This window comes from Populus nigra, chromosome 10 (genome assembly GCF_951802175.1).
Source record: "Populus nigra chromosome 10, ddPopNigr1.1, whole genome shotgun sequence".
Classification (NCBI taxonomy): domain Eukaryota; kingdom Viridiplantae; phylum Streptophyta; class Magnoliopsida; order Malpighiales; family Salicaceae; genus Populus; species Populus nigra.
The window spans coordinates 13,068,637-13,095,280 of record NC_084861.1 but is presented as its reverse complement, the minus strand read 5'-3'; the positions used below and the strand labels follow the sequence as shown (position 1 = coordinate 13,095,280).

At 35.9% G+C, this 26,644-nt stretch overlaps 3 protein-coding genes and 1 long non-coding RNA gene across 4 annotated transcripts; 2 read left to right on the top strand and 2 right to left on the bottom strand.

The window, feature by feature from the left end:
* The first annotated feature begins 527 nt into the window (after nucleotides 1-527).
* On the top strand, nucleotides 528-8,229 carry LOC133705130 (pumilio homolog 1-like). Its single transcript, XM_062130242.1, has 9 exons — nucleotides 528-1,611; nucleotides 3,026-4,431; nucleotides 4,521-4,662; nucleotides 4,813-4,920; nucleotides 5,236-5,448; nucleotides 5,556-5,666; nucleotides 6,385-6,579; nucleotides 6,926-7,100; nucleotides 7,772-8,229. Exons 1-9 carry the CDS (start codon nucleotides 1,006-1,008, stop codon nucleotides 7,813-7,815), a joined length of 3,000 nt encoding a protein of 999 aa, XP_061986226.1. The 5' UTR covers nucleotides 528-1,005; the 3' UTR covers nucleotides 7,816-8,229.
* Nucleotides 8,230-9,909: 1,680 nt separating this feature from the next.
* LOC133704223 (uncharacterized) lies at nucleotides 9,910-11,061 on the top strand. Its single transcript, XR_009844018.1, has 2 exons — nucleotides 9,910-10,129; nucleotides 10,212-11,061. It is a non-coding gene; the product is annotated as an uncharacterized LOC133704223 (long non-coding RNA).
* A 3,458-nt stretch (nucleotides 11,062-14,519) lies between these two features.
* On the bottom strand, nucleotides 14,520-17,133 carry LOC133704156 (L-type lectin-domain containing receptor kinase S.4-like). Its single transcript, XM_062128920.1, has one exon. The coding sequence runs from the start codon at nucleotides 16,793-16,795 to the stop codon at nucleotides 14,831-14,833; it is 1,965 nt and encodes a 654-aa protein (XP_061984904.1). The 5' UTR covers nucleotides 16,796-17,133; the 3' UTR covers nucleotides 14,520-14,830.
* Nucleotides 17,134-20,826: 3,693 nt separating this feature from the next.
* LOC133705174 (ribulose bisphosphate carboxylase/oxygenase activase, chloroplastic-like) lies at nucleotides 20,827-23,807 on the bottom strand. The gene is made up of 7 exons (XM_062130304.1): nucleotides 23,646-23,807; nucleotides 22,732-23,054; nucleotides 22,492-22,597; nucleotides 22,292-22,377; nucleotides 21,692-22,167; nucleotides 21,258-21,539; nucleotides 20,827-21,130 (listed from the first exon to the last, which is right to left on the bottom strand). Exons 1-7 carry the CDS (start codon nucleotides 23,688-23,690, stop codon nucleotides 21,021-21,023), a joined length of 1,428 nt encoding a protein of 475 aa, XP_061986288.1. The 5' UTR covers nucleotides 23,691-23,807; the 3' UTR covers nucleotides 20,827-21,020.
* Nucleotides 23,808-26,644: the final 2,837 nt, after the last annotated feature.

The window sequence follows — 26,644 nt, the reverse complement described above, 5'->3', positions numbered from 1 at the left end:
TAGTGTGGTAGTGGTTGTTTTTCAAAATATTTTTCGCTTGGAAATATATAAAAACAATATTTTTTTAAATCATTTATGATATCAGCACATTAAAATAATATAAAAACATACAAAAAATTAATTTAAAACAAATAAAAAATTAATTTTATTTTATTTTTAAAATATCAAAACAAACTCATCATTTATCGTATAAAACCCGGTGCGTTTCAAATCCGCAACCTTGTTTGAGATACATGCGATAACCACCCGAGTTAAGAGATAAAAATGTTATAAAACGACTAAAAAAAATATAAACCGGGTCATTGTTCATCTGAACCGTTAAACTAATCCCACACCATGTTTTGCTAATTCGAACAGATAGATAGCTGGGGGAGCCTTTAACACCTATGATAGAGAGGGGAGAAAAGGGTTAGGAGCCCGGTACGACCAAATCAACATTAGAAAACAAACGTGACTTTTATTGTTGTTGTTATTACCAAACAAACTGATACCGGTCAGAAATATAAAAAGAAAAAACAAAAATCAGTAATCGGGCATCAAATCGTCTGAAATAAAACCCTAAAGACTCTCATTGTAAGAACAAATCTTGGAAGAATCCATCCTTGCCTTTAATTGACAAATCCAATGGCTTAGATCTGTCCACCGTTAGTGCTTATCACCCACCCTTTTCTTCACTTCACTCTACTCTCTCCCTCTCTCTCTAAAAAAAGAAAAAGAGACATGGCTGAAGCCACCGTCTTCATTGACCACCTGCCACTCTCACTCTGATCTCGGTATTTATAACCAAAAGTTCCAATCTTTACCTCAAATCCACACTCTAACACGAAATCAAAACTTGGGTTTTCGTTTATCTTTTTCTGTAAGTTTTAATTTTGAGGTCACATGGGTTCTTGGTTTTGATCAACAAAACCTACTTATCTGAGCCTAACAAACAAAACTCAGTATTGTTTTATCACTTTTTAGCTAAAATTGAATTCCAAGTTTTAATCCTTACACTTGTATCTAATGATCACTGACACATATTCAAAGGTTCTGCCTGATATCTCAAAGCGATCAATGCTGAAAAACGAGGATTTGAGCAAGCTAATTAGAGAGCAAAGGTTGCAACAAGAGGCAACAAGTGAAATAGAGAAAGAACTCAATATTTATCGAAGTGGTTCAGCCCCGCCTACAGTAGAAGGTTCTTTAAGTTCTATTGGAGGCTTATTTGATGGTACAGGGATTCCTGGTATCAAAAATAGCAATAGAGGTGGTTTTTTGAGTGAAGAGGTCCTAAGGTCTGACCCAGCTTATGTTAATTATTATTATTCGAATGTGAACTTGAATCCAAGATTGCCTCCTCCATCATTGTCGAAGGAGGATTGGAGATTTGCACAGAGATTACATGGAAGTGGCGGTGGTTCTAATTCTGTGGTTGGGGATAGAAGGAGGGGAAGTAGAGGCGGCGAAAATGAAGGGCATAGGTCACTTTTTGCAGTGCAGCCAGGGTTTGGAGGAGGAATGGAGGAGAATGGGAATGAGAATGGAGTGGAGTGGGGAGGAGATGGGCTTATTGGGTTGCCGGGATTGGGGCTGGGAAGTAGGCAAAAGAGCATTGCAGAGATCATTCAGGTAAAGCCTGAAAACTTTTGTTTTTTTTTTTGTTTCGGTTTGTTTTGGTATTTGGAAGATTGATTGTTGGTATTGTACTTTTCCATTATCTGATAAAGATGTTATGCTGTATTGGGTGCAATATTTTTGACGCCATCATTCTTTTTATGTGGATCTTAGTTGCCTAAAGTCAACTCATTAGAGCAATTCAAAATTCTTGTTTGCTAATCTAACCACCTTATGCTTTTTTGTCTCTTTTTATTGTATCTGTATAACTATTGATGATATGAAAACTCCAGTTCTTCTTATAACTAGTTGACATGATTATACAATACCAATCTTTGTAGGTGTTTATACATGTTTGTATGCGGCTCACTGGTATACTGCGTTCTTCATATTTTTAATTTCCAGTTTGTGTGTTATTTTCTTTGTGAGAATTTATTGCAAGACTAGAACAATTCAACTCTGAAGTCTTATTCCCAAGCTAGTTGGATTCAAATACATGGATCTCTATTCTTCATTCCGTTTTGTTAAATCCAATTTTTTTTTATAAGGTATTGCGAATTTTTTATGCTTAATCCTCTTTTACCACCTCGGCCAAGTATCATTTTTTTTTTGTAAGAGTTAATTCATCTAATTTTCTGTTTTTTAATGCTCATTTGTTTCTCCTCAATGGCAGCTGTGGCTCTTCCCAGCTTGGCTCCTCTTGCTTTGTTTCTTTGACAACTACATATTGCTTTTTAAAAGATGCGCCTGTCATTATCTTTGGAAAGAAGAACATGTTGTGCTGTTACTGATATTGTTTTTTTAATGGCAATCTTCCGATGTGTTGAGAAGTGACTTGCGGCACTGGAGAGGGACAGAGGTCTCTCCCCATGATAACTTGTCCATTTCCAGAAAGGGAAAGTTAGGGTAATCTAGTTTGATGTTGATCTGAGAATGAGAACCTGTTATTTGATCCTTGTGCTTCTTTTATTTGTTTTATATTTCTAATTGTTTGCTTTGAGATCACTTGTAGTGCTGAAAATGTATCTAGATCAGACGTGTTCACTATTCTCTTTTGTAGCCCCTATGGATGTTGCATGAATCATGCACAAATGTGTTTATGCAAGCATTTGTTATTGTATGTTCAAGCATACATGATTTCTATGGCAAGCCTAACGAAACAGAAGGCTTCATTGTTACAAAATATCTATAGTCGACCACCAGATTCTTCCCCGATTTTTTTGATTTGTTCAGATATTTGAAGCAATCTGCAGATGATGGTTTTTGGCGATTGACTCATTTTAAGCAAACTAATCTCTTTTTGGAAGAGCTTCTCCCTTTTCCATTCCTGTTATTCTTTATTTATTTTATTTGCTCAAAATTTTACCGAATATCTTGTCTTTCACTTGCTTTTTTGATGATAGATTAATTGTTTAATTTTGCAATACAGAATGATATGGGTCATGCAAACCCCATCTCAAGGCACCCTTCACGTCCTGCTAGCCGCAATGCATTCGATGATGATATGGAAACTTCTGAAGCTCAGTTTAGTCAGCTGCATGGTGATTTGGCATCCCTTGATGCTCTACGCTCCAGTTCAAACAAACAGGGCATGTCTGCAGTTCAAAACATTGGTGCATCAGCTTCTCATACCTATGCTTCTGCTTTAGGTGCCACCTTGTCTCGAAGCACCACACCTGACCCTCAGCTTGTAGCGAGGGCTCCTAGCCCTCGCATTCCACCCATTGGAGGAGGTAGGACCAATTCCATGGATAAAAGAGATGTGAGTGGTTCACACTCATTTAATGGCATCTCAACAAGCTTCAATGATTCTGAGCTCGTAGCTGCATTGTCTGGGTTGAAGATGTCAACAAATGGTTTAGTTGATGAAGAGAACCACTCACAGTCACGAAGCCAACATGAAATTGATGATCGCCATAACCTGTTCAATTTGCAAGGTGATCAAAACTATGTCAAGCAACAATCATATTTAAACAAGTCATCTGCTAGCTCAAACCTTAAATTACCCTCAACTCTGACTCTGAGTGGTCGAGGAGGCTCTCCTTCTAATCACCAGAATGCAGATAACATGAATTCCCCATATGCTAACTATGGCTTCAGTGGGTATCCTGTGAATCCTTCATCGCCGTCCATGATAGGAAGTGCTCTTGCGAATGGGAGTCTGCCACCTTTGTTTGGAAATGCTGCTGCTGCTGCAATGGCTGGAAGTGGGTTGGATTCTCAAGCACTAGGTGCAATAGGGCCGAACTTAATGGCTTCAGCAGCAGAATTGCAAAATCTTAGTAGATTTGGGAATCAAACTGCAGGTGTGCCTCTTGTGGACCCATTATATCTTCAGTACTTGAGATCAGATGAGTATGCAGCTGCCCAGCTTGCAACTGCCCAGCTTGCAGCTCTCAATGAACCCATGCTGGACAGGGAGTATGTTGGTAATGCATATGATCTCCTCCAAAAGCTTCAATTAGAGACATTGCTGTCCTCTCAAAATTCACAGTATGGTGTTCCATACCTTGGCAAATCTGGTAGCTTGAACCATAATTACTATGGAAACACAGGATTTGGTCTTGGCATGTCCTATTCTGGAAGCCCATTAGGGGGGCCTGTTCTTCCAAATTTGCTTGCTGGATCTGGTGGTCCTGTGAGGCACAGTGAACGGAATATGCGTTTTTCTCCTGGGATGAGGAATCTGTCTGGGGGTGTCATGGGATCATGGCATTCAGAAGCTGGTAGTAACCTGGATGAAAGTTTTCCTTCCTCTTTACTGGATGAGTTCAAAAGCAATAAAACTAAATGTTTTGAACTGTCAGAAATTGCTGGTCATGTTGTTGAGTTCAGGTATATATCGCAACCTGATTGAACTTTTCTATCTTTGTAGTTTAGGCCTCCGGAATTTACTTATTTATTTGCACAACTTCAATGCACAGCGCTGATCAGTATGGGAGCCGATTCATTCAACAGAAGCTTGAGACTGCCACGGCAGAAGAGAATAACATGGTTTTTGATGAAATTATGCCCCAAGCCCTTTCACTAATGACTGACGTTTTTGGTAATTATGTGATTCAGAAGGTATTTTCTCGAATGCTGTGCTTGACATGCCTTTGTTACTACCATGTCCTTTTATGCTTATCATGTGCTGAAGTCTCATCACACTCCCTAACCTACATCTAAGAAGGAAAAAAATGAGTTAAGAATAGAAATTTTCCTGTCTGTCTTCAGTTTTTTGAGCATGGATCTGCATCCCAAATAAGAGAACTGGCTGATCAGCTAACTGGCCATGTGCTGACCCTTAGCCTTCAAATGTATGGCTGTCGTGTTATCCAAAAGGTACACTTCAATTACCTCGCTTATGGAACCTGTACTATTTCTGAAGGCATCTTAAATATTCTGTAGATAGGTTACCTTCTTTCACATCACTTCTATAATCTGCAGTGATGCCTTGTGCTTGCATAATTCTGTCTGTTTAGTTTTTGCCATAAGCTAAGTTGAAGACATGACCAAATCACTTTTCTTCTTATCTTACTGAAGCCCTTTTTTTTCTATTACTTGTGCACTAATGTTTGATTAAATATAGAACGATGTGTCTGACTTTGCTTAAAACCTAACGTCTTGGGTTCGATGCACTATGATCTTAATAACAAGGCTATAGAAGTGGTTGAACTGGACCAGCAGACTAAAATGGTCACAGAGCTTGATGGTCATATCTTGCGATGTGTACGTGATCAGAATGGAAACCATGTCATTCAGAAGTGTATTGAATGTGTACCTGAAGATGCCATACAGTTTATTGTTTCTACATTTTATGATCAAGTTGTGACGCTGTCCACTCATCCATATGGGTGCCGTGTGATACAGGTATGTAAACTCTGTTTTTACTTGCTATGAATGTCTTTGTATGCTTGTCTATTGTGAATATATTTTAGAGGTACAACTGTTATTATAATATGAATTTTATGTGACAGAGAGTGCTGGAGCACTGCCATGACACCAAAACCCAGCGTATAATGATGGATGAGATTTTGCAATCTGTTTGCATGTTGGCACAAGACCAATATGGAAATTATGTTGTTCAGGTTTGTTCATATATGAATGCTTTTTAAAGCACATTAATTAAGCATGGATACCGATCTAGGGATAGCGTGTGGGGGCATGTGTGTAATTTTCATGTTCCGAACATGCTTGGCAAGCATCTGCCATGTGTCAAAGAAGTGCTGATATCTGACATATTGGGTACAGCCCCAGCTCCCAGGTTGAAGCATCACTGCTTTATGGCATTTTCTGCCGGCTGAGATATTTGATTTCAAGCTGGCAGTAGTCTGGTATCCACCCTTAATTATGTGATTGAGCAATGCTATATAACTTGTGTATAGTTCCATGAAAGAACATTATGTTTGATCTCTTCACCATTGTGAACTCAAGTTTGTTCAGTTGACAAGAAAACATTTAGTCGTCATATTTTTGTGGAAACTTACCCTGTTGTACCTGTTAAATGAACATAATGGACAAACCCTCTTATACCTGCCTAAATTTGTGGGATTTCTAACCAATAACATCACATGTGAAGTTTAGCATGAAGTTCAATTGCTGCCATACCATAAGCGCCTGAAGCATTTGGCCATTATTTGCTGCTAATGTCTGTATTTCCCTTGTTACAGACATAACTCATGTCCACCAACCTGTTCTGCAGATTATTATAATAACTGCAATCTCTCTCTCTCTCTCTAAATGCATATTTGGTTCCATTTTACTTTTAAACTTATCTGTCCTAGTTACTTTCAAATAATATTGCAGCATGTCCTGGAGCATGGGAAACCACATGAGCGTTCAGCAATAATAAAGAAATTAACTGGGCAGATAGTTCAAATGAGCCAGCAGAAGTTTGCCTCCAATGTAATAGAGAAATGCTTAACTTTTGGCACTCCTGCAGAACGCCAGGCCCTGGTGGATGAGATGCTTGGCACCACTGATGAGAATGAGCCCCTACAGGTTTGTGACTTGTCTGTGTACTGTACTCCCTTCATAACTAAACATACAAAGAAGAATTTACAGTTTCTGCTTATGTATTTGCTTATTACCATATTGCATTCTCTAACTTTGCCTTGTGTGTTTTTACTTATTCCTATTTGTCTAATTAGTAAGATGATTAGGTTTCGTTCTCTATATTGTAAGTTTTAATTCTATTCATAGTAGCACATTCTTCTGCTTAAGCTAATATAATATGATTCTGGTGGGACTTTATTTGGCAATTTGTTTTGAAATGGCGATCCTCATGTATCGATGTCTCTGTAGTCTTTGATTCCCTGTTTCGATTCCTGTTTCTTGTTATATGCAGGCCATGATGAAAGATCAGTTTGCAAATTATGTTGTACAGAAAGTGCTGGAAACTTGTGATGACCAGCAACTTGGACTCATACTCAATCGAATAAAAGTTCACTTAAATGCTCTGAAGAAGTATACTTATGGGAAACATATAGTTCTGCGTGTAGAGAAACTTGTTGCAGCTGGAGGTAAGCAGAGACTCCCCTTTCCTGCCTTTTTACATGTGGTTCTCCTGTAACTGATTTTGCACTAAAGGAAAAACATCTGTAAATGCTGCAAACTTTTGGTTCATTGATTTTTTTGCCACTCATTTTGTATGCTCAGTGTTTGATGGTTGATTAAGGACATTAGTGTTTGGATGAGCATTTCGTGGTGTTCAATGAGAAAGCAGAGTGGGAAGATTAATGATGTTTCATGTCATGTTTTGTTGTTTCTGTAATCAGTGAAAACTCTATTATGTTTTGTACTTAAATCATGCAGGTAAATATTAGATTTTTGAGGTTCGCCAAAAGCAAGCTTTTCCCACACAAGTGCCTGGATTCCATAGGCATGCCTCATACACTAATTAGGAAGCTTTTGATATTAATGCATTTTCTCACACTAAATTAAAGAGAGAATGCTTTCGGAATATCTTCAAATGATCTTTTAGATTTCTTCTGTATCCAACTTTTCCCTTTTCTTTTTTACATGACATGAAGGGCTCACGTTATCAATTTCCTTGTCTAATATTCTATATTTCCTCTTACTGATGCTACCTACATACAAGATTTTCAGGCTCGGAAGATTAATGTTGCATTTTATTGCATTTCTTGTGCAGAAATGACTCTAACAAGTCCTCTCTTCTTTGTTCTGTTTGCAGAGAGGAGAATTAGCTTCCTTACTCTGAATCCAGCCACTGCATAGATGGCTAGCGTTGTACAGCTAACTGAGGATAGTATTGAACGCCTCTCTCTCTGTTATTTCTTTTCATATCTAGTAAGGGCTCTGTCTATTTGTTGGATAGATTGGAGCTACATGAAAATAAGAACTATCTGTTGTACTAAAAACTGTACATGTTTAGTTTGAGGATATACCTAGAATCAGGTTAGCTGGGGCTCAGATGGTGAGCACGCCGAGTCCTTGCAGAGAAGATAAAGAGTTACTGTACAAGTTTTTAAGTATGTAAAAAGGGAGGAGGTAATTAATTTATGATCGTGACTGTACAAAAATGTTACCAGGCGGAAACAGCTTTTGTGTTTAGGAGAGTACGGAATTTTCCTGATGCATGGGATTGTTTTATCTTTCTTATTTTAAAATATTACCCCCACTTATCATGGATCTCTGCTTGCTTGGTACACGAATGGTTTGTCTTTTTTTTTACGCTACACCCTGTTCAATCACGACGTCACTCCTACAACCTCTGATGAGTTTTTTACTCGTCAGAGAAAGGGTATTTTTATAATAGGTAAGATTATTTTTTAAAATATTATTTTTAATGTTTTAAAATAATATATATTTTTTAAAATTATATTTGACATGAACATGTATCTAAAATATTAAAAAAGTTAATTTAAAGATATATTTTTTTAAATTATTTTTTCAAAATCATGGTTGGATTTCAATCCTAAATTAGGTCCAAGTTCTTATCAAAAGAAATCTCACTTCTTATTTCAATTTATCGTAAAGGCGCACTTTTATATCTGCATCCAAATAAATTTAAGGTGCTGACTCTAAATTTGAATCTAAAAAATTAAGAAATTGAACATGCCTCTTAAACTACCACTCAAAATATTCATGATTTGTATCTTTTTAAGTATTTTTTTTCTCTCATTTTAGCCTGTTTAATTCGTGTAGATATGCTAATATCTCATATGAATATTTAGAAATTAAAAAGTTAGCTTATCTATTTAATGATTAGAAGTAAAATCATAGGAGAATGTTGAGAAATTCCATGCTCTAAAGATAGATAGTACTTGTAAATTTAGAGAACAAAATCTATTTTTTCTTTCCTTTTCTCTTAGGTGCATGGCTTGCATTTCAAACTATAAAAATGTATATAACTTCAAATGGTTGAAGATGTATATTTTCTTACTTGGATTTTTGGGTTCAAATGGCACATTTATTCAAAATGTATCAGATTCATTTGAGAGGTATGTTTTTAAGATTGTGTGAGAAGGGTGTTGATATTAAGTTTCAACTTGTATTTTTGTTAAAATTTGATTTTTTTGCTTTAAATTAATATTTTACGGTGATTTTGAATCATTTTGATGTATTGATGTTAAAAATAAAATTAAAAAAATAAAAAATATTATTTTGATGCATTTCTGAGTGAAAAATACTTTGAAAAATAATCATTACCACATTTCAAAACACCCTTTCTTAATCTTAGTGGATGTACAATTTGACTTGATGATATTTATTATCTGAAAAAACAAAAACAGTATAAATGTAAATTAGATTTTCTTTTTCTAAATTTGGACCAGGGATAAACAAAAACAACTAGCATAAACAATAAATAAATAAAAAAAGCAAAGATGCGCCTCCCGGCTCTTCAATTCTCAAAAGAAAAGGTTCTTCTGTTGCTATGTGGTTCAACGAGTAAGTCACGTTTACCCTTCCTCGTGACCCAATGATTTAATCACATTGATCATGCGACGCTAGAAAAGGCAGTTAAAGCTTCAACTTTCAAAATTTACCACAAAATTCATCCTTCCATCCACTTGGTTTATTATTTCGGTTAGATTTAAATTTTGAAATTTTTTAAAGGACAATTGGTGTGCGATTATTTTGGTTTTGTTTTTCTTTACCAAATCTATCTTGATGAAGTGACAAGCATTCGAGGTGTGCTAAAGGATTTACAATTGGAATGATTGAATTCTTGTGCTGATGATGAACTTTAGATAGAGAAAACATTGGAGGGGGGATGGTTTTTGTTCTCGGACTCGAAAGTGAATGATTTGAAAGGACGGTGATGGAGATTCTTGGTGGTGGTGGAGGAGGAGGAGGAGGAGGGAAGGATTAAGACAGCGCGATGGTTGATCATCAAATATTCTGGATGTTGATAGCCGACCCGGGATTGATCTGTGGAAATTAACTGATATCTGTACCAGCATGTAAAACGAAGAACGTCCTGGGAAACGCTGAGGCAGAGGAAATAGAAAGGGACACCGGGATTAAGATTTTATTTATTTATGCTCGGATTGTAGAACAAAAAAAGAATGCGCTGAACATTTGAAGAGTAAGTGGGTACATTTTTTTGTTAATTCTTCTTTCTTGCACATGGCAATAACCTTACATTCTCAATTGTGAATCCATTACAGGCAATGTTTGCAACCATTGGAGCAAAGGAAGAGGCCAGCTGAAGCAGAGAATCCCTAAAAGATAACTTGAAGTACTGGGGAGGGATCGAGGCTGAACCTCCAAGATTAAGGTAGAACTCTTATGTTACAGCATCCGGCCTGAATTGTCTTCAACGTTTAAAATTAGAACATTTGTTTGAACAAACAACACTAGTGACGGATGATTTATTTTTATTTCACTACATAAATGATGAAGGTGTATACCAATCTTCATTATTATGGACTTGAACCAACTCTGACTCAAGGAAGATTTGGATGAAGAGCAGGGAAGATGTGTGAAAACTATGAGGGTTTCTTCTGTGCTCCTTCGGAGGCTTGACCTTTTTGTTTAAATGTGATCGATCACAAAGTACAGAGTCATGTAATTCGATCAAAGTAAATGTGATCCCGTGTAAAGTGGATTTATGTGATGTCCAATTGGTGAAATGTTGAAGAATTTGATGGGCGATTGGCTTGTTTGATACGAATTTTACATTTGCAGTTGTAAGAACTTCAACACTCAAATTTCTATGCGGGGAAAAGACTCCACTAGAGATTGGTAATCATGTCCATTGGATTAAGACCATGTCGATTGCGTTGTTTTCCTTTTCCTTTGGCTGGACTTTGTTCAACCTTTTTGGTGGCCAGATGGTGGGTGCTCCTTTCACGTGGCAGAACAATTGACCATGCCGCAGGAGAACTTGAATAGCAGCTCGCATGATGAAATTCATTGAGCTGCCATTAAAGAACTCATGTCTGTTACTTTACATGCTTTCCTTAATTTAATTTTCTTTAAAATTGATTCTCAGTCATGTAGAATTTTCCACATTAACATTCTTTTGGTGTGCCCTTTTATCCCTGGTAGCAATAAATTCTTGGCTATGATTGTTTCTGAAAACTAGTTTTTGAAAAATTACTTTCTAAATTTTCCTGTATTTATTTGTCATTAGAAAAGTTGGTCAACGGAAAATATTTTCTGGTCAACGAAAAACACTTTCTAGTGAAAGGAAAATTTAACTTGGTTTTCAGGAAAGTGTTTTTCTTTTATTTTGAGCGAAAAACACTTTTTGGAAGTTGTGAAAAATTTAGAAATTTCATATTATTTGCTGATTATATCAAATTTGATCCTCAAACTTTTGATTGCTATATATATTTTGTTTTGAATATTTGTTTTTCAATTTTATTCCTTACAATTTAATTTTTATATTAATTTTGGTCTTTATTTTTATAATTGTTATTTGCTTTTCCTTTATTATTTTTTAATTGAAATTTTTTATCTATCAAATTTGGTCCTCATTCTTTTTATTGTTACTTATTTTATTTGAAATAATTTATGAAATGTTAATTATTATTATTTTAATTTCTTCATCTTTTATTTTTTAGATTTGATCTTTATTATTTATTTTATTTGAGATAATTTATGAAATTATATTTATTTTTCAATTTCATTCTCATTCAACTTTTTAATTTATAAGATTTGTTTTTCATTATTTTAATAAACTTGAAAAAAATAAAACATTAATAAGTTATTTTCCAGCTCATTTTCTATGATATAACCAAACACTAGAAAATATTTTCCAATTTATTTTTCATTCCATTACTAAATACCAAAAATTTATTTATTTTTTAAAAAATTATTTTTTTTAAAAAAATTATTTTTCATTAAACAAACTAGACATCAGCTTCAATTTTCATGGGTAAATAAGCTGTGCCTATGTTGCCAGCAACTTCGACAGGTCTAAAAGCTTCAAAGATGCTTACCTGGCTTGCGAATTGCGCAGAGAAACAGAAACAAAGCAAAATGTCAATCAACAGCTATATATTGAAGGTAACTTTTCCATCCTCTGCTTGCTTTTGTCTTCTTAGTTTTGTATTGGTTGCTATTACAGTGCATTTAGGGTAACTCTGACTTGGCGATTTGGTTTTGTGACTGAAGTGATTTATTCATGTATCCGAGACAGTTCCCCTTTAACCCAAACTGCAGTTACGGATGCTTTGTTTTGGTATTCCACGCAGTAACGTACGCAGTACCTCTATTATTGTAGAAAAAGGTTGAATACTAAGCTTATCAAACCTCTTAACATTTCTCATCCTTTTGTGCTGTAGAACACGTGAAATAATAGAAATTGGTTTTACGTGTTCTACTTGATTCATCTAATATACGGAAGCAACGTGCTGCGCGCCATTGACTATTCTGCTTTACTTGCAAACTCAAGCTTTTATTCAATGTTAGTTACACATTATTCAACATTAAAGGATAGTAAACTCATCCACTCAAGTTTCTAGTTGATTTTGGATCTGCACTGACTGTTTTGCACATCCCTACCCCACCATTAATCATGCAATTGACTTTCTATGTATAAATATACAGCTCAGGGCAGCTAATAAAACACACCTTGGAAGATGAACCGCCAAGGAGAAAAAATAAAAGCCAATGTTATGGTAAAACATCCCTATCCCACTATTACATGCTTGGTATACTCAATAAAAAATCTCGATATTCTAGGATGGGAAACGCATCCGCTCAAGTCGCTAGGTGCTTTTGGAACTGCTCTGGTTAGCACATCCCCCCATCCCAACTAAAATGTCTTGTGACCTGTTTTGGAATATATTTTATAAAAGATCGAGATACATCAAGATCTTACTGAAATTGATGCTCGTTTTCTGTTTTTATTGATAGTACAAAGTAATGAAAGGTTTTCTCTCATGGTAGCAGAGCTGAGGGCTGAGGGCTGAGGGCTGACCAACTTCCCGGTAGCCCTTTCCCATCTCATTGCATATCCTCATGAAGGTACTAAGGATCTCACTGAAATTTGAATGATGATATTGATACTCTTCGTAATAATAATTCCGATGAGAGTAATATTATTCAAGTGAATTAAGGACATTTATTTTCTTGCTTGTTGAGAGTGACATGTGAAGATAGATAGAGAATAACACAGCCTTAATTTTCTTACCAAGTGGCTGAGAGCAAAAGGGATATGCTGACTATGGTGGTTGGCACGTTTCCGATCTAAAAAACGGCACCTTACCACCGGTTTTACAGACTTTCTTTATCCGATGTCCTATATCTTCAAACAGTGCGCCCAAATACAAGAAGCGAGGACATCACTGCTTCTATATCAAACAATTTTAACTTCGGGAGAAAAAGGATTAAAGAAGAGCGCCACAGGAGAGAACTAAACATCTCATCACAAGGGGGGAAAACAAATGAAACAAAATAAAGATCCCCAAAAGGAAAATTATTACAAAAAAGAGAGAGCTGGCTATCAGTTTCTTTACTATAGCTACCTGCTTCCATTTCCACCAGAAAGTGCGTGAGGTTAAGTTAACCCAAGTTCAATATCAATATCTCCATGACCATCTCCAGGTGACTGTACTGACCTTGTCCAAACATGTTAACGCAGCAGATGATCGAAAATAACCCTGACGCTCACTCCTACCATCACCATCTCCATTGTAATTTTTTACATCAAAATCATCCAGGGTTTCAAGTTCCAAGTTTCAACCACCTCAGACAATGACATCCCTTCCTCCAAGTCCCTCACAACCTACCGTACCGTGGGCCTCGCTTTGGGCACGTTGTTAGAACGCATTAGCCCCAGATTCGGCAAAATAATAGAGTTCCTTTCTAAACTGCCAGGACCGCCAAAGCCAGGTAGCTCCTGTCTTTCAAACCACCTTTTGCTTTCTTTAGCTCTTGATAGGAGAATATGCGAGGACCACCTTCAGCAAGACATATCTGATAATACTTGGACACAAATCTAATGGCAATCAACACCTGAAGGCATAATCCACTTATTTTTATAGTTTTTTTGTTCTGTCAAGAAACATACTGTAATGTTTTGGCATACAATAGTTTATTCTTGTTCTTAGACCACAGATTCCTGATAGACTGCGTATCAATATTTTTCATGTCCAGAATGCTAAACTAAAGCGCTTATATTCTGCAAACTTGATAGTGATTAGCCAAAGTAAACAATCAAATGCTGCCTTCTCCATAAGGTTGTACAATCGGTATTTTGCATAACAAATTTCTGACTCGATCCAAAACTAACACTGATTTCTGCATAATGCAGCTTTTCTTTTTCTTTGCAATCGAGCTAAAAGACAAGAATCATGGAATAGACGTATGTATGAATAGGATTGAAGCCAACAAGTAGGAATTATAATTTTATATAAAGTTTTAAGTGAATCCAACTGCGTGAACATATAAAAGGAATGAAGGGAATCTTGTATATTTTCTTGACGTTCAATGTATCATCATAGTAAAAAATTAAAAACTGAAAGAAGCAGAAAAATATTCTCTTATGAAATCAAATCGCAATGGGAATATCTATATGCCTGTGCTTTATAAATTTACAACCTGCATTTGGGGATCCTTGTCAATAAAAAAGAAAACTAAATCTCTCGCATAGAAAAACCCTACACTGCCAAACAAAAAGTTAAACAGAAAAAAGGGCTAATTTAGTTCTCTTTACCATGGCTACCTACCTGCTTTCATTTCCATCAGAAAATGGAGGAGCTAAATCCAACCCAACTCAATGCAAGCGAGTATCCGCGCAATTGCCACCAGAAGATCATGTGCTGACCTTCTCCAATTATGATGATTGTGGATAAAAATACATATGATCCTTACACTCATCACCACTATCAGTATTTGCATCAGCATTTCCCCCATCATAGACATCTGGGGCAGCAACCAACTCAGGCAATGCCACTTCTCCCTCCAAATACCTCACAATCTTTCTCATTAAAGGCCTTGCTTTCGGGACATAGTTAGAACACATGAGCCCCAATTTAAGCAGAAGAACAGCCTCAGTCTCGTCAAACTCGCCATTCAATCTCGGGTCCACTACATGAAGAATTGCACCACTTTTCCACTTATCCCATACCCAGTCTACCAAAATGAGCTCTTCAGGCAGTGCTTTAGGCTCAATAGGTCTCCTTCCACAAATCACTTCAAGCAAAAGTGCACCAAAGGCAAACACATCTGAACTTGTTGTAGGCTTTCCTGTTTTTGTCAGCTCGGGTGCCAAGTAACCCAATGTGCCGACCACCTTGGTGGTTATGGGATTTGAGCCTCGCTCATATAACTTGGCAAGACCAAAGTCGCCAAGTCTTCCATTTAGTTCGGAATCTAGCAACACATTCCCTGCCTTTATGTCTCTGTGAATCACAGTCTGCTCCCATTCTTCATGCAAATACAGAAGGCCCGAAGCAACATCCTTGACAATCTTGAACCTTTGTTCCCATTTGAGAATGGTTTTAGGCTCCTCAAATATGTACTTGTCTAAGCTCCCATTAGGCATGAAATCATAGACAAGCAGCAGTTCACCTCGTCGGCGAGACCATCCTAGTAAACGAACTAAATTTTTGTGGCGGAGACGGCCAATACTAGCAATCTCAGTCGAAAATTCCCTCAAACCTTGTTTAGATTCGTGACAAAATCTCTTCACTGCTATTGGAGTGCCACAGTTTGGCAGGGTTCCTCTGTAAACTTTACCAAATCCACCAAAGCCAAGCAGCTCCTTTTCTCTAAAACCCCTTGTTGCTTCCCTGAGTTCTTGATAAGAGAATCTGCGAGGACCAACTTGTAGCTCCCATCCCTCGATCACATCTGCATCTTTAATCTTTCTAACAAGATAAAAGGATACAGCAATCCCCAAGATTATGACAAAAGTAGATGCAACTGAGACGCAGACAACAAGTACCAAGAGATCTTTAGTCTCAGGAAGAGAAGGAAGAGAAGACATAGATAAAGATTTAGCCTCTCCATTTACACTGAAACTCCATCCAAGAACATAATGTGTGCTTGTGAGCTTACCAGTTGACGAAGAGAAACCGACATACATAGAATCATTGAGAATACTAGAGAGGTCTATATCAATAGACAAGATAGGATAAATCGGTTTTGTGGAAGAAGGTGAAAGCCTAACCTCTAATTGATTCTTGACTGAATCATAATCAACCCATGCTTGAATGGGATTACCACTAGTGAGATCCAATTCTTCCTTTTCTGAATTAAGAAGAAAATGTGCAGCAGGAACAGATTTGTTTGATATCATGCTATTGATATTAACACCAACATGATTATCATTTATATCAAAAAAATCATAATCTTTATGTGTGTCAAATTCAACTGAAAAAATGTGATATGAGAAGCTACCAGCGACGGTTGTATTGAGGAGACCCAGATACTTCCTCGGAAAAGCACCAGGCAGCTCGTTTGAAGTAGAGAGAGTGAAAGCAAGGCCATGACCACCTAGATTTGGATACTTAGGGACAACAGCAAAAACAAAGGCAGTTGAGAAGGAGAATGCTTTTCCATTGGTAGAGTTCTTGAACTTGATTGGATGCGAGTAAAATGCATGGCCTAGTATGCTTTTACTATTGTTTGTTAAACTCAATAAGCCATTCTTTTCAATCTCAGCAGCACCATTTAGGCTCATGTGGTTTCTAACATGATTGAATCCTTGGAAGTACAGATCATCAAGCTGTGTAAGAACATGGTTTTGGTTTGCAAGGAAAATGAGAAACAAGAAAAGTGTGAGCTTTTGGGACATGTTGGAGAGTTAAGGCTGGCCTTTGTGAAACAGAGGATGCTCTGTTTTTTCTGTGAAGTTGAAGAGGATTGAAGTATGGTTTTGGTCACGTTTTAATGTTATGTAGACATTTGGTTTGAAAATGAAGAAAAGGAATGGAAAAAAAGGGAGGGGGGAGTTTCCGAGAGGTTGCTGGTGAAGTGGAACTCTGGTTTGGTTTCACATGGTATTGAAGATGGTGACTAACAACTTTGCATTACTGTTTACTGTCCATTATTGATTTTCCCCCAATGGTTATTAATATTATTATAACTATATTGTAAAACATTTGGAATTTGTGGGTGTTTTGGAGCCAGAACGACTGACTATCTTCTTATTATTGTTTTAAATTAATCTTGACAAGGCACCGTGTGAAGAGTCTACTGCTGTCTTCTTATTCTCTGTGTCTACAAATGTATCAAAGTCAAAAGGTCGATTATATATTTTAGATCGTTTAAGCAAATCATATCTTATAATTCCTGGAATCATAGATGGTCACAATCAACATCCAAGGTGATTATATATCATTTGCTAAACCCATAATCTCTCGCTTTTCATAGAATCATATAGTTTGAAATATAACTTAATATTGCCATGATTATTATTATTATTATTATTATTTAATTATGAACGTTCTACAGTGCTATTGCGGTTGCATGATAAATAGCTGGTAACTACAAACGATGAACACTGTTCTTTACCTCCAACTGAATAGGACATCAAAGATGACAGGCAACCAAACCCGGTCGGAAACGACAGCACTTTGAAAAGAAGTGGACAATACGGTCTTTGCAACGTTTTGCAAGAGGCTACCACTTAATTTGTGGGGATGCACCAGACCAGACCACACCACGTGATGTCTTTTGACTCTTTTCCTTTTCATAGGAAAAAAAAAGAAAAAAAAAAGGCATCCTCATTTTGGTTTTGTAAATGAATGCCTCTAAATTTAATATATATATATATATATATATATATATATATATATAACATGGCATGAATGTTTGTTTTTATATTTTTAGAGTATTTTTTAAAAAATTAAAATTTTTTATTTGTTTTAAATTAATATTTATTAGTATTATTTGATGTTAAAAATAATTTTTAAAAAATAAAAAATATTATTTTAATATACTTTAAAAAAAACACTTTAAAAAATAATTATAAAAAAACTCTAAAAATCCATTTATCTACGTGGAGATTGTTTGCAGCCTTCTAAATCTCAAGGTTTAGAATTCTAATTGAGTTTAAAATCTCAATAATTTTTTTTATTCGTGGATTATCTGGAGCTAGTTTACGCGCGTGCAATTAATAACGTGTTTGACAGTGTGGTTAGGGGTGTTTTTTAAATAACTTTTCGTGTCAAAATACATGTCAATGATTTTTTTATTTTTAAAAAATTATTTTTGACATCAGCACATCAAAATGATCCAAAACATACAAATCATATTAAATTTTAACAAAAAAAAATTTAAAATTTTTTAGGAACGCAACCACAGTCCCAGTCACGTTCCAAACAAGTCCTAAATTCTAAATTAAAAATATTCAATGTCGTGAATATTCTTCATTACAGTTTACCGACAAAGTAAGTGGATAGAAGAGGTTTAAGAGATTGGGTCCACAAAGTTCAACGGACATCCTAATTAATTCCAAATGTAATTCACTTTTAATTTGTGAAGAGTCTTCGGACTCGTAAGATATTAATACATACTTTACATCATTGGACTGCCAACAAATTCCTTATTCAAGCCTCCTTTGTCGAGACAGTATTGATTTTGGCCACATAGTTTGTCAAGAAGACAGTAGCGAACAAATTCCACAAACTTTCACACAATATGGATGTAGCCAACCTTGATTTTTTTTTTTTAACTGTGATGTTCGAATCAATTTATATATATTTCAACTAATTCTGAGATTATAAAATTAAAAATTATATAAGCTTTTAGTAACTCTGATATTTATGATACTTAAACTAATAATTTTTAAAAAATATATTTAAAATCTAACCAGTTAAATTATATCTCTTAAATTTAACCAACCTCGACCGTGACTTTACGATGAGTGCCCTTATGACCCCATATTCTCCTCGGAGGAGGACCCCATGAACATGGGTCCGGGGGTTATCCTTGTTGCCCAACGCACTTCCAAGATATGCCACTCTCTATTTAGGCCTGAATATGCACAAGAGACCCTATATACCCAGAATCATTGTATACCAAATATGCATACAACACTCTTTGATAAAACTTTGTTTATCTGGCACTAACCAGGCAAAACATACATATATATTAAATAAAAGGGGAGTATATATGCCCTCTAGCCACGTATGATCACCTAAAAACCTTGTTCAATATTCAACCCAAAATCAAAGTAGTTCTAGCCCGTTTGTCATTGCTAAATCTCTGTCCCTTGGCAATTCTGAACTGTCAATGATAAATACATCGAACATTAATTGTCTTTGCATGGCCACACTCCCGTGGGTTCAAGACTATATAAGCCTTGAACCCCGAGATAAGACATTTTTTTTTTCTCATTAGAAACTTCATCTTCTTAATCTCTCTTGTCTAACCCTAATATTTTCTCTGCAACTAAATACACACACACACACTTATAGTTTTACAAGGTCTTTATCTCCTACGTACGTACGTACATTAATCAGCTTGAGCATCTGAAGATCTCTAAACCTCAAAAAAACTTGATTTACGAGCATTGTGGGTGCTCAAATCTAGCATTGTCAACCTCTCAGTTTTGTCCGTCTTGGAAGACCGATTATAATATATATAGGTCTGCAACAATTTCGTCAATATCTGTCAAGGATTATGAAGGACATGGTGTGATTTTAATTTTGTTTTCTTTTTTATTCAATATTCTTATGCTCTAAGTCAAATTACAGCTAAGTTTTTAGGTCTTGGATGGTACGGTCACTTCAACTTTAACAAAATCAGGTTTTTGCGGATTTTCTATGTAGTAGGTTTTTAGGAATTTAGAGCTAGGCCTCAATTAACAAATTTTATGTGTTTGGTTATATATACTCTGCACCATACAATCTCGAAAACACTTTGCCTATAGTGGCGGATACCAGGAAGTTGGTCTCAGTGTATGAATGAGATAATAGCATTTATATATATATATATATATATATATATATATATATATATATTTAATTTTTTTTAATTTTTTCATTCTTGATTAGTTGATTAAAAATTAAATGTCATATTTAATTTTTTTTCTATATAATTATTATAATTTTATGATCCGGTTTACACATTTAACAAGTTAATTTAGATCGATTCAATATATCACCGTCTTAATATTTTTAAAAAATATCATCTACTATCCTATTTTGAACTCATAATTAAAAAAAAAAAAAGAAGAAGATAAAAGTAACAGGAGGATATTATTTTTATATTAAAAAAATAATTACCGACCAACTATCTATAGTCTGTGCAATTACTTCAAACTAGTCGATATGCACAAAAATAGACAAAATATTGGTCAATCAACTCTAACCAATTGGATAGGAACTGAATTGCATTCTTTATAGTTTTTTTTTTAAAAATAGAGATTAAATCACAATTTTTTTTGAGGGAAATTCCCTCGTATTTCGATATTTGCCGTCACTGGCTCTCTAATGCTCCAACAACCATCTCGAGTAAACAAAACAATCGATCAATAACATCACAACATATTTCTCATACTAAAAACGTTTACAAGGGTTTTTTCTTAAAAAAAACAATAAATTAATTCTAGTATTCCTCCAAAGTGGATTTAATTCCTTTATGCGAGGAGCAATTAATATTGATTGATTGAAGCCAAGTGGCAATATTTTGTTAATTTTGGAGTCAACTACCAACCTTTTTGTCAGTTTTCATGTCAATTGATCAATTATAAAATATACGGGAAACCGAAAAGAAAGGGTTTGAAAAAATATGATCTTGCCAAAACTATTTGTAAATTTATAGAGTTCTTGAGAGTTGCAGCAAGAAGAAAACATGTGAGAAATTGATGCAGGTGGAATGTGAGGCGAATAAAAATATCGTGGATACGGTGGTAAAAAACATAGCACCCAATAAATATTGGACAGTGTAAATTATGACACAAAATCAGAGGATAGCAATATCCATTTAAGAAAATGGAACAATAGGATTTGGTTATCTCACATCATGACTTAGAAAGTGCTGCTCCTTGCACACCGAATAAGCTAGAAAAGGATTCAGTAAGAGCAGCTTCCATCATCACTCCTAGCTGTTGGATCAAAGTTTGCTGCATTTGGGTCGGTACAGCCTTCAGGGATAGGCACCTTTACTTGCTGTGCCGCTTGGCCTACAACAAACAACAATGAAAGAACACCAACTCAAGTGAAACTCCTGCTTTAACTTCATGTACCATAACTATAACAGAAGCCAGACGCAAACCTCCCATCCAGGCCTCTAGGATGTAGGGATCTAACCATAGAAAGATCCGCTCTCAATGGCATCTTGATTGGCTTCACCAAGAGCAGCGTCGCTCAGGTACTTGTCAGCCAATTGGACTCTCTTCACATTCTCTTGCTCCATGACAAGCATGTTTCCGTACTCCAAGAGCTTCTCGACTGTCATCGCTGGCTGCTCAAAAGTTGGGGGTCCTTCCCTTGAGTTCACAAGCTTCTTTCCAATGCTCTCAACACCAACACCTGAGACCCACTTCCTCACCTCATCGTCATATACTCGGGCCCTGAGAGCACCAAAGAAATCTGCACAGAGTACAAAAAGTTAGCCACCCCAAACAAAAATGCACCCAAGGCCTTTTTGAATGTCGAGTCTAACGTCTACTTTGTGAAACTTGGTTTTAAGAAACACTTTCCACCAATAAAGCTTTCAAAATTCTAGAAGGGAACTAGCTTACCAATAGATTGGCCAGGGAAGGTATCAACAAGCTTGACAACATCGTCCTGGGGAACATTGTCAGTCTTGAATATTCCAATGCAGACACCAATCCTATCTTCTCTGGTAGGAGCCCAGTAGAATTTCTCCATACGACCATCACGGATAAGAGGAGCATACAATGTTGAAAAATCGTTACCAGTGACGATGATGGGGACACGTGGATTATCCTCCTTGTTGTACATGCCGGGAAGTTGCACATTTGTTGGGTTGTCAGCAATGTTCATGAGGGTAGCATTAACCATCTGGTTGTTGACAGTGTATTGGGTAGTTCCACCAAGCCTCCCAGCTCCGGCATCAAGATCATTGATGAAGAGGCAGCACATCTTTCCCTTCTTCTTGATTATATCAGCCGCCTCACGGTACCTTTGCCTGATAAGTTTTGCGGGTTCACCAGCGTTTCCACTTTCCAATTCTCCGGCACTCATCATGATTGGGCTGAAATATGTGTTATCATCAGATGAAATGGCAACAAGCATAACAGAAAGATCTATAGTCTAACATATTCAACATGTACAAGCTGTCAGACACAGAAATAAAGTTGATGGAAACAAAAACTCACCTAATTCCCATCTTGGCAAAGACCAGTTCACACTGGAAGGATTTTCCTTGACCTTTGCCTCCCCAAATACCCAAGATGAGAGGAACCTGCAACAAAGTCACAGAAATTGTTATTTTTTTTTTCAAATATACCAATATAGAAGTGATTATTTAATAATATACTGAATTGACTTTATAAAAGAATTCGGCTGTTATATATACCTTGATATTAGGCAGGCTCATGAAGTTCTTGGAGATGTGAACAACAATCTTGTCCATGAAAGCAGGAGCAATGTAGTAACCATCCATCATGTTGTCCAGGTTGTACCTAAAGCACAGTCACCAAGTCATGTTCATAATCAAACTTGTCCACAACTTCAAGCGAAATGGAAATCATAAGTATTGGTTGTGTTAGAGAATATAATCTACAATAATTTCCATAAATAAAAGTGCGCTACTTACGTACGAAGACCTTGACTGAGGTACTCATAAGAACTCAAAACGGGGTTGTGAGTTCCAGTTCCCCGGGGGGCTTGGAAAAGAGAGTCCACCATACCCTTTCCTCTGGTGATATCTTGTTGATCATCAGACATGTCTGTAACAAGGCCTCCCCATCTGTCCTTTTCGGTCTGCTTCTCCTCATCGTACTCCTCAGCAACAACCTTGAAGCTCCCTGATGAAATCTTGGAGTTTGTGAACCTTGATGAGCTCACTTTCTTCAAGCTGTTGCCAAAGAAAGCTGAAGTTGGGACTGTGGATCCAGCGCCAGAGCCATTCAAGGCCAGCTGCATCAAGTTATGTTTGACACTATTTAGTCCCAACAAACCACATGTATAGATCCAACTAATTCATCGCAAATTCCAAATTTTTTAACATTCAATATAGCACAACCAAAATTAAGCCCTTCGTCACTTCATCTATGAATATCGAACCCATTAATTAGTTAGTTCAGCTTAAAGCTTTTAATCCCAGTTCATTTAGCAATCCAAGACTAAGTTTTCCCTTTATAAAAGAACTGATTGAACCTATATAGTACACAAGCAAGCATACACACGCACGCGCGCACAATTACATAGGTTCATTCATACATAAATTCATGCATACACAAGCATAGATATGCTTGCAGCGTCACACATAAGAGCACAAAGCATGACAATTTTACTCTTTTGCTAATTATGTAAGGCCCAAAAGTGAAAAGAAACAAACAACAACACAAAGAGCAGCAAAATAGTTACCGTGTTGGATAGTTTAAGAACCCACGATCTTAAAACTGGGTAAGAAAACAAGCTATATACAGGCGAAGGTATCAAATTTAAAGCACATGATGCAGATAGTCAGTTGAAGAATAAAATGGCGGGAAATTAAGATTAGAGTACCGGTGCTCTGTTGACAGCTCCAACGGTGGAGATGGTGGCTGCCATGATCGAACAGCAGTGATTGATTGAAAAAGTAATGCAAAGGGTAGAGTGACTTCTAGCTAGCAAATGCAGAGTTTTGGCCTTTGAGGTGCGAAGGGAGGGACTTATAGCAACAGGAAATCGGGGTCTTTGAGGATTGGTTTTTGAATTCCTAACGGCCACACAATCAAGATTGGATTGCTTCCACGTGGCATTAGGACAATAATTTCTAGCTTGAGTTCCTCTGGAGGGTTTAGCAATTTGAGTTTGAGGGAGGTGCTCTTTGCCACTCAAATTGTTTGCAATTGTGTTATTACCACAAAAGCTTTAGAAACTAGAACCACACCCCGTTCGTTTGTGATTGTCTGTTTCTATCAAAATTTTTGTAGATATTACATATATCCATGAATTGAATATATTAAATTTTTTATTATTCAGTGATCCTAAAAAAATATCCGGTTGCAATTATTAGAACTAGATAAAATCTCTAAAATATATATAATAGAAACAACATAAAAATTATTATAATTTTCACATAAAAACAAAACAAAACAAAACAAAAATTATAATCAAATATTATATCAAACAGTTAGAGTATAATATTATATAAAAATAGTCTAGCAGGAGGAGACTATAAAATACCTTTGATTTTGTAATTTGACTAGAAAAATAAAAATTTAATTTAAATTCTTGAAATTTTTATTTGTTTTTCTATTATCTCTTCATTGCCGAACAGGAAAAAAAAATAGAATTGTAAAATGCATTGTTATTATCAAATTTTATAAAGAACAAGTATAATTTTTGTAAAAGAAGAGAATAAAGAAAAGAGGAAGAAATTAAAAGAATGAGAGGTGATTAAAAATGTGAAGATAATTAAAAAAAAAAAAGAAAAAGAAAAATATTATTTATATCAAAAACTCATATTATTTACATTAGATTGTATGAATTATATCAATTTCAACGAGTTTCAAAAATCCTAACCAGCATTTGACCTATATATATCATCTAATTTTAACATGTAAATTCGGTTCAAATAATATAAATATAGAATAATATCTGGGTTATTTTGAAAACCCCTAATTATTTACGGGCCCAAACTCACATCCCTGCAGGATAATTCTGAGATTATAAATGGTTATCAGGATCTCATCAGAAGAGTCAAAATGTCATGTGCAAGATTTGTCGATGGTTTTGTCCAGGCGACTGTTCAACCGCCTTGTCCATTCATTGCCGAGCAGAATTCAAAGTTGAAACACAGCCACAGGTGACGATATCCAGCTAGAGACTTATCTTCCTAGCTTGGGACCCAAATTCTTCCTATTGAATTGGGGCTCTTCTTCTGAAATTCTGAGTCTTGACATTTTGGGAAGTAAACGAAAAGATGGGGACCTAAAACTTGGCCCACAAATGCTCTAATGGCCTCAAAGACTGCGACTCCTAAAGGGACTGTCTGTGTGTGAATGCTATAATTCTATCCAGTTGGTTGTATTATCTTTCTTTTTTTAGGTAAATAAAAAAATTAAATGAAGTAATTAGTAAAACAATTAGGTTCTTGAACGTGCAAAGTATAGGTTCAGGGAGAAAGTTATCAAGCAAGCTTTAGCACTTGTAGATGGATAAACGGATCATCATTCCATGTTCGAGAAAGACACTTTCATCGTTATACCCGAAAGCCAAAAAGCTTCCATCCTCCACCATCCCATAAACACCTGCCTGTCATAATTCCATTTAAATAGAAAAATTTAACAGTTTTGAAAAGACAAATAATAGGAATTTATATCGCTCGGAACATAGAATTATGATAATGAATTCTTTTTAAAATGTTTTTTTTGCTGGAAATATATTAAAATATATTTTTATATTTTTTAAAAAATATTTCTAATATTAACACATTAAAAAAAAATAAAAAATCAAAATCAAAATTCAAAGAAACGTTATTTGAAACGCAGCCGTGAAAGTAACTATTATAAAATGGGCAACAACCTATCCGTTAAATGTAACTTTAAAACATGCTTAGGTATTGGATTATTACCTCATTAAGTCGATCAAAAACTGCATAATTAGGGGATTAGTGCGAACCAGACAAAAAGCTGTTATGAGTCATGCACTTGATGTCCAATGCCTAAGCTATGATTTCAGCATATAAAACAACATAAATTTGTTCCCTTCAGCTAAAAGAGCACACTTAAAGCCGTGATGCACCAAATCCTAAAGCTTGATTCTGATTAAAGAAATAAAATATTGAATAACAATATACCATTATCTCTACACACCGACCATGTTGGACTTGGCATTGCACCAATCTACATGGTTGGATCTGAGTCCAGAGGGAAAAAAAGTTACAAGTTGGTGACCTTCATAAACTTAAGTCTCCGGTTTTTTTTTTTTTTCCTGAAATGAATTCTGACGAGAGAAACATACGCATAAACAAGCCCAAATATTTCCAAGTCAATGGAATTTAGCAACTACTGTAACTTAATGAAGCCCCTATCATGATTTCTTCAGCAACTGCTCTGCTGAGATCCCTTATCAGACAATCTCATGATAAAGCCTAAGACGTTAGGTCCATTAAACCTTCACAAAGCAATCAAGAAACTCATTAAGATGGCATCACATCACAAATAAGATCAACACTGTCAGAACTGCATAATTTGATTCAACTTCTATAGTAAAGGCTTTGTTTAGACTGCATTTTCACAAACATAGGACAATGATAGGGCTGGGCTCTTCATGCGGAGCCTGCAAATTCCTGAGAAGAAAGTGCACAAGCGAATGTGTGTTTCACCGTACTTCTGTTACGACCAGGCTGCGGCCCACTTAGCAGCAGCGCACAAAGTGTTCGTTGCAAGCAAAGTTTCAAAGCTATTAGTGCACCTACCACTGCACAAACGAGGTGACGCTGCTATCACCATTCTTATGAAGCACTGGCTAGGATGCGAGATCCAATATATGGTTGTGTTGCGCATATCTTTGCACTC

Coding starts and splice junctions, on each gene's coding strand:
- LOC133705130 (XM_062130242.1), top strand. CDS start 1,006: ATGATCACTGACACATATTCAAAGGTTCTGCCTGATATCTCAAAGCGA. Junction 4,663..4,812: donor GTAATTATGTGATTCAGAAG/GTATTTTCTCGA, acceptor GTCTGTCTTCAG/TTTTTTGAGCATGGATCTGC. Junction 5,667..6,384: donor ATGGAAATTATGTTGTTCAG/GTTTGTTCATAT, acceptor ATAATATTGCAG/CATGTCCTGGAGCATGGGAA.
- LOC133704156 (XM_062128920.1), bottom strand. CDS start 16,795: ATGTCCCAAAAGCTCACACTTTTCTTGTTTCTCATTTTCCTTGCAAAC.
- LOC133705174 (XM_062130304.1), bottom strand. CDS start 23,690: ATGGCAGCCACCATCTCCACCGTTGGAGCTGTCAACAGAGCACCG. Junction 21,540..21,691: donor CTTCCCTGGCCAATCTATTG/GTAAGCTAGTTC, acceptor TACTCTGTGCAG/ATTTCTTTGGTGCTCTCAGG. Junction 21,131..21,257: donor TGAGAGCGGATCTTTCTATG/GTTAGATCCCTA, acceptor TGTTTGTTGTAG/GCCAAGCGGCACAGCAAGTA.